Raw genomic sequence first — 12469 nt, forward strand, 5'->3', positions numbered from 1 at the left:
TTCTGATGTTTACTGAAAACTAGCCATAGTCTGTGAGGGTATGCTTAGGTAAATGTTTATCAACACTTTTATGGTTATATTGTTGGTCATTTTGACTAAACCCATATACAGAGAGTTAATTGGTACACAATAAAATAAATGGCTTCTATACTATTAATTATAGCAATTTTTAATAGGCAGTTATAATCAGCACTATTAAACAGTAATTAACTTAAAATATAAAATAAACATTAAAAAGATTTTGGTAGAAATTCCATTGGTAATCCTAGTTGTCACCTTAGTGATAGTGGATAATGCTTGTGGTAATAGCTTGCAACTGCATGGAGGATGTTCCATCTATCAGACAAAATTCAAACACTGTTGTTAAACTAGACACCAAACATGGAAATTCAATTAAGGGTATGGAGTTGAGTGCTTACACCCACAAAATCTCAACTTCTACTGCCCTTCACTGTCTGCAGCCAGCTGTGGGAAGGCAGTTGCCCTTTAAAGCTCTTATATTTCTTAAAATAGAAATGAAATTATCTTAAAATCTCTACTGTATGAAACTCCCAATTTCATCCTTTACAAAAGAAATAAAAATAAAATACCTTATATAGAACTACAGATCCCACTTTTAATAATTCTTACATGACTTATACTTCCAGCCTCCTCCATTTGTTTTAAAGTTATTGAAGTATAGCATAGGAAAACTAAGACAAGCCAGCTACTTATATATTGAATCACCTACTTATCTTCAATAAAATCCAAATTCAATTTGCAGTATTTTCAGTGCATGTGAAATTAAAATATTCAAGTAGAAATATTTGTTTCAATAATTCTGTATTTACAAATAGTATAGAAGTGATATTTTGTAATTTTGAAAGAAATTTATTATAATTTAAAAACAAAAGTGATAAAAATGCTCAATTTACATTTCTACACAGTTCAGAGGAGTTGTGCTTCTAAAAAATGTAACATTTTTTTTCTGCTCACCTCAAGTATAAGTTTGTATTTGTTAACTATTCTGTTTTGAGAATATAATTAAGTAATTCCTTTTGTTATTGTCTTACTTTATGAGTTTTATTGTCACAGGCTTTCTTTCTTACCCATTTTATGATCTTATAATGTAGTGTGAAAACCCTAAGGTTTTGGAAATAGCTACAGGCAGTGTTTAGATATCACTATATAATATACATTGTAAACTTTATAAATCATGTAGTGGTTAAAGTGGTACGAGATACTGTTTTGTAGGAAAATTAGATGCATCTCCTACAGCCAAAAAAAGAAAGCAGTTTGGTGGGAAGTTTAGAAAACTTGTAACAAGTAATAGATCTGGTAATGTTTTATATTGATTCTTTAAAACATTTAACTTTTATTTTTAAAAGCTAGAATTTTTTTACAATAAAAAATATCAGTTTAACATGGATTTTGAGATAGGTTTTGTAACAGTACAATACTCTGAGGATTCAAATTCTTATTTATATAATATTTGTTCATGCTATTATAGTGAAAAAACGTAGATAAATAATTTTGTGTGTTATATAGAAATTATTTATTAGATATGAATAGATCTCAACTAAAAATAGTTACCAAACCTGCCTTCTGGCATTGTAATTGGCTAAGCCATGAGCCACTAAATTTTTTTTTATAGAAAAACCAAATATCAAAACAAATATTAATATCAATGAAAATATGCAGAAAATGAAACATTTAAAAAAAATGTACTAAGACCAAAGAATGATTTTTTAAAAGTTTTTCCCCTTGCATTTTTTGAAGCTGAAACTAGATATTTTTTGTTTTTTTTTCTAAGTTTTCTAACTTTTATGCAATTTTAATATTTCCACTACAAGAAGGAAAAAGTAAAATATCATTGACACCTTTCTAGTATGGAAAAGGATTAAAGTGTGGTCATGTGCAAGAAAGGTTGGAATAGTGTGTACACTTTTCTTCTCTTTTAGATATTTCTTAATTTAGAAGTATTAGTGTGGTAAATATGTGTATATATAATATTTGGAATTTTTAAACAGGGGCACCATACTAATAATAGAGCTGCTTGGAACTCAACATCATGTCAGAAATATTCTGAAAATTCACCATCAGCTCATAAGGCAACTGATGAGATCATGGCTACACTCAGTTTAAACTCTTCAGATAAGGTAAGTTTCCTTTGAGACATTAACTCTATGTGCATGTAAAAACTTGTTACTGTTTTTGTTTGCAAAATGTTTTACACTTAAGGTTTTAAATGGGAGAAGATATTAAGGTAAATTAGAGTATGAGAGACATTAATACATGAACTTGTCACATTCATAATTTCACTTAACACTATCTGCTCTGGCAAGATATATGTATTATATTAAAAATTATTAGTATAAAGACTAAATGAGTACCAAGAGGTCACGTGATTGGTCAAAGTGACTGAGCATGCATAATGAGAGTTAATGGATTTTTCTTAATTGTTTAATCATGAAAGTTTTTGATGTTGTACTGACTGAAAACTTTATTAGGATCTTTATATATATATCCTTTAACTTGAGTCACCTCCATGCTTAGCTGTTGGCTTCAAGCAAGGATCTTTAACTTTCAGTTATTTTTTATCTCATATAAAATATCTACATGACAAACCTGATTCATCTGTCCAAAGGACCTTTGACTGTTGTTCCATAGTCCATTTTGTGTTCTTGTTTACATGTTTTCCCTACAGTGTTTTCCACTTTTTTAAACCCTACCATTACAGGTTGGTTAGAATCTACCCAGCTCATAACCATGAAAGTATACATGAGAGTAATTATACTGTGATTTTTTGATAATGTATGAATCTTTACAAACTTTTGCAAATTAGTAATAAACATTACAAGGTTTTTTATTATTAAGTTTTCTTTTATGCAGAGAAATTTTGATTTTAAAATTAAAAATATTTTGACTTTTCAAATTTCTTTTGAAATCTTCATAAACTCCAGATAATTATCAAATGTTTCTTAGAAAAAACTTTGTTTTATCTATTATTTTCACTACTGCATTTCTGTATGGGCTGAGGCCTTTGACTAACTTCATAACTGCCATAAAAAATTAGGAAATATAAATTATCCATTTTTTTCATTTTACAATGATTACAAATTATAATATGAAAATATAAGTGTTTAGTCTAAATAGCTTAAATCTCATAACATTATACATTTATATGTATATTTATTATTTTTACTGTATTGACTTTTCAGCCATGCTTGGCTGACATTATAGAAGTTGCAATGATGTGTGTGTGTGCTAATGTTACCATATCCAAAAATCTAAAACTTGGCTGAGTTTGAATGGACTAGTATTTTGTAAAGTAGTCACATATCAGTTACAATACATTTTATATATATTTGTTATTACTATTTAGAAACAAGTTCTTATTTTTCTTAAAACAAAGAACAGTAAATAAATAAGTATAGCAAACAATTATATCTCTTCTCATTATGAACTTTGTACTCTTTTGCAACTTGCCATAGGTTGCTAAGCCTTATCAAATTTCACAAAAGGAGGATGTGAATAGAAATTGTTTTTAGGTTTTTACATTGTGAAATAAAATATTGTAAATTGCAATATCATTACCACAGAATTTCACTATTATATATCAAGCTCAGTAACTAAGCTAATTTAGTCTGAAAAGTATGTAATTGAGAGTACACCAAATTCTTTACCACTTGGATTATAGCATAAAAAGAAAACTTGGCACCAGAATACTTCAAATTGGCTGAGAAAACCACTAAAGGGACATACCTAGTTTTTATTGGTTATTCAGATGTCATAGACAAAAGTAGATGTACATAAGCATTTCCAAAAATGAAAAGAAGTGGGAGGGGCCACTGAGTTTGATTCAGTAAATGTAGTGATATCTCAGCAAATATAAAAGGTAATAGGTTTCTATTTGAAATTCTAGCTTGTCAATATTGATAACTTGAGTTTCTAATTCTTAAGAAATTTTAGACTTCATTTGTACATCACAAACATCCAGTCTGAACCAATGCTGCTTTAACATACTACATGACACAAAAATTCATATTTAGGTAATTTTTTTGTAATAACTGCTTCTAATTTAAGAAACTGAATAATGTATAATACTAAAATTTGAATTATAATCTACAGTTTGATACCAGATATATTGACATACATTCATAAGATAGTGGTTCAATAAAATTGAGTTACAAATGCAGTATGACATGGCCTTTGACCCATAATGATAGGGTTAAAAAATAACTCTTACTGCAACACATCCTTTAAGTCCTGATTCCAAAAAAGTGGCCTTTGTACTGTTGATGGATGAGTGATGTCACATGAACCATTTGTCACTTCTGTTGTCAACTTACTGCTCATCTTCTTTCCATTCCTTAAAAATATTACTTTTAAGTATTATTCATCCTTGTTAGACAACTGTTCGGGTCCTCTAGTCCTAGGTTTGTCAATTGCCGATCATATTTATACGTATTTAGTAATTATGTTTTGGAGGCCACACCTACAAACTATTCACTTCCTTTATGCAGAAACACAATTCTGTAGTTCTATAGCTATTAGTTACATATGTTGAAACCATTTCAAATAACACATAGAAAGCAGTGAACCACCCAGTTGATACTAACTTGCACATTTCTGTGTCACTCCATATGATAGGTGTATCCCACTTCAATTTTTATTTTTATTTTTGCTCTTCAGTTTTTGTTTTTTAATTGCTTTTTTTACATACTTGCTGGAGTTATGAACATATATTAATTAATCGAACTGTGTTTGTATAAATGTATTTGGTTACTTGAACTTAAGTTTACTATTTCAGGTAATAATCTGTAATGGAAATGGACCCAGTGAGTTTTGGGTACAGAAATGTGAGGAACAACAATCTCTTATATCACTCATTGAGAAATTACAAGAAACATGTACATATGATGACATCTCAGATTATAAAAATTTCAGTCCTGTTAAAGGAGATCTGTGTGTTGCATTGTTTCAGGAAGATAAAATGTGGTATCGAGCTTGCATTAGCAGAGTGAGTATAATTTCTCAGTTGTTTTCTTTTGATTTTATGAAATAATTTATTGTTAGAATAGCCACATTAAGTATTTGGCATTTCATCACAATACTTAATATTATCTTATATTTTTATCACATGTAAAATGTTTGGGTACTTGCTAAAATAACAAAACCTACAATTTACTCTTATGTTAAAGGAATTCTGGTGGTTCTTTTTTTTTTTAATATATTACATTGAAAATTCACTTTTGAAATTATTCTCTCGGTGCTCCAAACATCACATTTTCCTTATGGTTTGAGTGATTTAACCCATTGGTATAAAAATATAAAGTGCCATATATGGTGATGTTAAGTCACCAATTGAATTTTTTTTTTAAATAGCTGTTGGTAATGTTTTACAAATAGTGTAAGGTGAGTGTCACATGTAAATAATACACATGAAAACTATTTTTGAAAGACAATACTTAAATTTGTCAACTGAACTATAACAAGAATTCTCATTGGCCCTTGAAATCTGGTAAAGTAATAAAAATTTGGCTCTAATAATTCTAGTATTGGAAATCTTAGGAAAACATGAATTTAAGTCATGGACTTGGAAAAGTTTTGAAATGTTATTACAATTTTTCATGAAGTAATTAGGTAAATTTAAAAAACATAGATTTCTATTTAATATTTTATCAGAATTGGATTCACTTGCATTTCTGTTGACTGTTGTGAATCTTGTGTCTCACAATACCTATAATTGTTTTGCACCAAGAATAACACATGAACATATGGGCTTTGCTCCTGTGATATTATAGGATTATAGAAATAATGGCATACAGATAAACTATTCATGTGTAACAAGATGTTCAAGGATTTGAATAGATAGAATGTTTATGAATATTATGAGAACAAGTGGAGAAGAGAAGAAACATTAATAAAGATAACTTATATTGTAGGCTCACAGGTTGGTGAGATGTATTAAGGTAAAATCGAAACTTGAAATTAAAGTATGATAAGGCATCAAAACTCTATGCAAACAACTATCACTTTACAATATATACATATTGATGCTGACAAGGCAGGAACTAATCTACCTGATGGAGCCAAAACTTGTTTTGTGATCCTCATGTTTTTTGACTATTTGCAAACAGGATAACAAGAATTTGCAAGGATCTCTGCTCCATGTTACAAGCCTAAAGAAATACTACATATACAAAGTAAAGCAGTACAATAATTATCAGATGAAACAGTAGAAATATTCATATGCTATATAGATACAAAATGTATATACATGGTGTTTGGAAAGTTACTGTGCAGTTTTGTAATCATATTTTATTCAGTCTATTTCAAGCCAGCAACTGATTGCAGTGTTTAGAAACAAAATAAGAAGGATTCAGGCCTGTATTGATGCCAATGGGGGGTCACTTTCAAAATTGTTTATAATTGTCATTCATATTTACCTCCTGTATTCTATATTGAAACGTCTGTTAATAAATATACAAGTGCACAGTAACTTTCCGAACACCCGGTATTACATTATTGTCTGGAAAAATTTTATGTAGTTACAAAATGTATATATTACATTATTGTCTGGAAAAAATTTAAGTTATCAATCACTAAATATGATAAAAAAAAATCCGTTTAATGAAAAACCAGGCAAAGTGTACATCAACTGAATCTGCATATAAGTTTTGAAAATATTGTTTGTGTACATTGGGAAAATTGCAGTGATGAATATTCATATACATATGTAGGAATGCCTTACTTGTTCAGAAATAAGGTGATTTTGTAGCATTCCCCTTGATGGAGTAGAACTTTTATTTCTTATGATAAAATCTTGTTTCTGAACAGTTATTTGATTTGCAAACTTTGCATTGCTTGTTAGGGTATTTTTTTTATTTGTTGGGTGGCATGGCCAGCAACTAATATTCTTTAAGTCCACCAGTTAGACATGTGATAGGATAACTCTTTGGTGTTTGAGGACATGATGCAGCTTGGGGTGCTTCCTGTTTGTTATCACAAGAAGATGGGGGAGGGGGTAGCTTTTGCCAGAATGTCATCAATCACCTCCATTCAAAAATTGAACACAGAGTTTTTCTCTGAATTTCTTTGCTTGTACAAGATGTGCAAGTTGACCATGAAAAATTCAAACATACACAGAACAAATTTTTTTTTCCACTTGGCTGTTTTCATGTACAAGGATAGTATTTTGCTATTTGATCAAGTATGTCAATGCCAGACATGTGACTGTTGTAATCAAGAACACAGACTGGTTTGTGGTTGGGCTAATTGCTTATGTCATTCTTACCAGACTCCATCCTGGATTCTTCTTTGACATTTAGAAGGCTTATGATACAACATGGAGGTATGGAATTTTGCAAGATCTCCATTTGCCAATTTTTATTAAAAATTTTGTAATGGACAGGAGATTATGAGTTCATGTGGGTTCGACACTTTCCCGTTCTTTTCTACAGGAATTTGGAGTCCCTTAGGCTGTGCACACTTTTCAGTATAAAAATTAATGCCATCACTAGACAACTCCCTCTCACTGTTGCAAACGGGCTCTATGTTGATGACTTTCACATCTCATGTCAGTCATTGCACATGAGGTATATTGAGTGGCAGCTACAGACTGCCCTCAATTGTTTACTCAAGTGGACCACAGCAAACAGCCTTACCTTATCTCTCTCTAAAACCTTTTGCATGCACTTTTGCAGCCAACGGGGTATTCACCCTGATCCTGAACTCTGTATCGGTGCAGTTGTGCTGCCTGTGGTCTCTGAGACAAAGTTCTTGGGGCTTATCTTTGATCATAAGCTGACCTTTATACCACACATCAAGCAGCTATAGGTCAAATGTACAAGAGCACTGAACATCCTGTGTGTCCTCTCTTCCACCACTTGGGGAGTGGATCGAAATTCTATGCTAAAGATATATCGTGCTCTTATTTGATTGAAACTCAACTATGGATCACTGGTCTATGGCTCTGCCAGACTATTGGCCTTAAAGATGCTAGAGCCTATTCATCATTAAGGACTTAGGCTCTTCACTGGGGCTTTCTGCACTTCCCCAGTTCAGAGCTTATGCATAGTCTCATGAACCTTCTTTGCACCTCTGCTATTTGCAACTATCTTTACTGTATGCTTCGAAACTTCATTCCTTACCAAAGCATTCCATGGGGAATTGTGTTTTCCTTCCTCGATGGGCCATGCTTTTTCAGACCAGACAGTCTGTCATTGCTCCTTTTGGCCTTCGTATCCAGTCACAGTTAAATGAATTGGGTTTGTCCTTGGATAACATTGCAGCAGTCCACTGGTCAGCCCATCCCACCATGGCTTCTTACAGTCCTCAGTTGTGACCTATCTTTAAGTTATCTGAGAAAAGTAGACACTCCTGATTGAAAATACTGTCTGCTATTTGCTAAACATCTTTCGAACCATCCTTCCATTCCTATTTATACGGATGGTTTGAAATCAGGTGACTGTGTGGGCTCAGCAATGGTTTATTGTGGTTTGGTGGTTGCATGCAGAATCTCCTCTGCAGCTTCTGTGTTCACTGCTGAATTGCATGCTATTTCTCTTGCCCTGGATCACATAGAAGCTAAGCAGTACTCAAACTGCATGATTTATACTGACTTGCTTAGTTCTCTACTGGCCCTGGAATTGTACATGTTGGTTTACACCCTGTTCTCACTAATATTCAAAACTGACTGACCCATTTCTCTGTAACATCTACTTCTATCCAGGTTTTCTAGATACTGTGTCACATTGGTATTCTTGGGTATGAGCTCGCTGACACTGCAGCTAAGTCTATCTGCTCTGGCACTATCACAGCTGTGCCTGCCCCATACAGGGACTAAGCCACATTTTACTTTCTTGTCATCATTACGATTCACAATGACGGCACCATTTTAAGCATGTTCTGTCCTAAGGTTTGTCCATAACATTAGACAGTGTTATTGGTGATGGTGACACTGTCCACCTTGTTAATGTTGTTAGTTTTTAAAGGCCATTAATCATTTTAATGCCATTTAAGTGTTTTAATTTATACATTACATCTTTTTAATGTGACTTCCTTTTAAAAATCACAGTTCATCTAGTTTGATTTGAAATTAGAAACTGGCTGTAACATTAAATATCTCAAAACCAGGACTGGAAAGGCCAGCTTCAGGTGAATAATGTTGGTTTTTGTACTTACCTGTTTGTCTTCCTGGCAAGTTATGATTATTACAGTTATGCTAGAGAAAGTCCTTTACAACTTAAATTACTGTAGTTTTTCTCTTGGTGTTGGAGACTAGATGTAATTTCCTTTTATGAATTTTAATCTTTAACTTTTTACCGGACATTTAGCGCAGATAGCCTAGCTGCTTTGTGCCATAAAACACTAAATCAACCAACCAACCATCCTGGATTCATGAAGTATGGAGATAATTTTTTACTGACTGTGTGTCTTTATACGTTAATATTTCCTTGTGATGAAAAACACCTTCTCTTATACAGTCTGTCTGTTTTCTGTTTCAGATCACGAGGGACACTCCAGTTTAATTTCAAATTCCCATATGCATGGATCTTTTGATCACCTGTAAGCAAAAATTTGGATGGGTTTATACTGTTATAAATTTCCTTGTATGGGTCATAGCCAAACCCATACAGGTATTCTGGGAGGTCACCAAAGATTTGGTGTAGCATTTTGTCAGCTGTAAAGATCATATTAGCAAACATATTCACCAGTAGAGTCTCAACAAAATCTACCCTTAATCATATATTTGACAAGTTTTTGTAGATTTTAAACATGCAATATTATATGACCTTATCATTTGAGCATTCATTCATATAGGAACAGTTTTTCCTGTCGGGTATAAGTTTTGAACTTTTTTACAATGTAATTCTAAGTCAGATTAACCTTATAATAATTCTTGACAATTTGTGGATGTGTATTATTGCAATTGAAATGGAGAAACTATGGTATTAATAAGAATTTTATCCCTTGCCATAGTCTGAGGGTAAAAAGGGGTTAGCTTTTTTTTTTTTTTTTTACCATCTCAGTGGAAAAGATAATGATCAAAAAGAGCCAAAATTTATGAGAAATCATATCCTTTCATTGTTTGACATGGAAACATCATTTTAAATATTGTTGTTCCAGGAAAAACTCAGCAGCATAAAGATTTGTCCCTCTGACAGCTTTGTGTATTAATTCATCAATAATTAATAGTTTGAACCATTGAAGGTAGTTATCTGTATTACTGTATGTTTTCATCTGGAATGTGTACCAGTGAACTGATGTACATGTGGAGGTCTGTCTACAAGTCCAGTATCTCTCCTGATTTTCATTTCTTTTTCCGTGTTTATTCTGGGGTGACTAGCCACAGATAGGTGTTGGAGCAGGACTAGCTGTAGCACCATTATTACTGCCAATATTGGGCCTATGTGAACTGGCATGTACATTTATGTCAACTCTGTCTGCATCACTTGATTCATTGCTACATTCCAGTCACTTCTGTTTTTTTTGCTATTTATACTATATTCCTAGGAATCCTCTACATCTTCAAGTTCTGAATTATCAACTAAATTGATTGGATTCAAGAGTCCTCATCAGCAAATATTTTTTGCAAAATGTCTTCTGTAGAGTCATGTGAAGCTCATTTAATAGGTGATGCTATCTTAGAAGTCCTGGAAGCAATTCAAAAACTCAAGTCATATTTTATATTCTTTATTGTACCTACAAAATATGAAACTACTACAATGATGAAATAACGTGAAGGCTGGTGGATTTATTTTTCAAACTGACTGTTTCCATTGACAAGTGACATGATGCACAGTACTTTAGTGAGGGTAAAAAACTGAAGAATCTACATAATTCCCTGCACGGTCCCAGTGGCTAACCATGATATTCTTCAGTTTTTTTTAATAAACAAGAATAAAAAACACTCATCAACAGCAAAAAATTAATGATACATATCAGCAATATAGAACATGTAGACTTGTTTTTCCAAACTTGTTAAATGTTTTTTTTTGTATCAACCTTTCTTTCTCCGTTTTTAACAGTTCCTCTCCGTTTTTAGTTCAGAAACATTCTCACATACTTCATTTTGTTTATCGTTGAAATATTCCAGCTTCTTTGTGCTGTTTATTACTGAAATAATGCCCTCTTTCCATTGTTGTTGTAGTATTATATTTGTCTTACACTTTATTATTGAATTATTTTATTTATCTTATTGCTTAAATAAACTGTTTCTATCTTTGTTTACAGGTTTTGAATAAAGGTATTTATTCTGTGTATTTCATCGATTATGGTAATACAGATTATTGTTGCAAAAATGACTTAAAACCTCTTCCTGCGGCATTAGCCAAGTTACCTGCCCAAGTAAGTGTGACTCACTAATTTTAAGAACTAAGGTTATATTAGGTATTCTGAGTTTCTTCACTGGTAGATTATGAAAACTTATTATCACAAGTACAATTCACTGATAAATGCTGAATCAAATAATAAATTAAACCTCGTTTACTTTTAGTATCTTAAAAACCTATGTGATAAATAATTCAGAAGAACGTGTTAGTCAAATAAATGGTATATGTTTGTAAAATCCTGTACAAATATTGGTTCATTTTATGAGTAGCAGACAACTAAAAACACTATACACATGTCATTGAATGTATTTTAAAAGAAAACAACTGACTGAACAAAGAATGTAAATACCACTTATTTACATAATTTTCCCTTAGATATTTCTTGAAACTTATACTTTAAGAAGTTCATCTCCAATATAATAAAGCTAAACGTAGTATTGAAAAATAGGTATTTATAATTATTTTCTCATTGTGAATTGTTATTCCAAATGCAATTTTATTGACTTAAACAAGGCTCAAATTTAAAGAAAGTACAAATTGTCCTAAAAACTTAAAACCCGGTTTGTATCTGAGATTATCTGAATGCTGTATTTTTTGTGTTTAAAAAACATATACCCTTAGAAATGATCCAGTTATGACATTATTGATGTAAAGAGATTGAAAGAGACACAATTGTAAGAAATTTTGTCTTTCTGTATCCTGTTTATTTCCAAAAAGTACGATGAATATTTAGTTTATAATTTTCTATCCTTATTCAACTAATTTTTGATACTTTATTTCCTGGGAAGTTTCATTATGTTGGAGAAAGTAAACCCAAATCATGCTAATGTTACATAGTATCTTAACATGCTGGCTTCCAAGCCTGTATTTCTGATACTTTCCAGGTTCCCACTAGTCATTTAACAATTATTTTTTTTAGGAAGAGTGTATATGTAGCTATTGTGTCCCAGCCAGTAAGTGGCTCTTTAAAAAGAAAATAGAGCACAACTCACTTGTTGGTCATGTGGGTTTTACCGGAAGACTATCATGACCTACTGATGGGTTGTGTGGGAGCTAATGTGTCAAGGAAACAAATAGTCATTAACCTGTAAAACTTCTAAATAAAACAATGATATTGGCCAATCATGTTCAGTGTTTTCATTCTAACTAAC

General features: G+C 31.8%; 1 protein-coding gene across 11 annotated transcripts in view; it reads left to right on the plus strand.

Moving 5' to 3' along the window:
* Window positions 1-12469, plus strand: part of LOC143229058 (tudor domain-containing protein 1-like) — a 105792-nt gene that overhangs the window by 52848 nt on the left and 40475 nt on the right. For all 11 annotated transcript variants that reach the window (XR_013015630.1, XM_076460778.1, XM_076460779.1 and 8 more), the window contains 3 exons: window positions 2010-2138; window positions 4793-5002; window positions 11221-11334. Coding sequence is in view for 10 of the 11 variants with exons in the window: in XM_076460778.1 (XP_076316893.1) it covers window positions 2010-2138; window positions 4793-5002; window positions 11221-11334 (453 nt within the window). In the remaining variant the exon portion in view is untranslated. The remainder of the gene's footprint in view (window positions 1-2009; window positions 2139-4792; window positions 5003-11220; window positions 11335-12469) is intronic.

Source organism: Tachypleus tridentatus, chromosome 10 (assembly GCF_004210375.1).
Source record: "Tachypleus tridentatus isolate NWPU-2018 chromosome 10, ASM421037v1, whole genome shotgun sequence".
NCBI classification, from domain to species: Eukaryota; Metazoa; Arthropoda; class Merostomata; order Xiphosura; family Limulidae; genus Tachypleus; species Tachypleus tridentatus.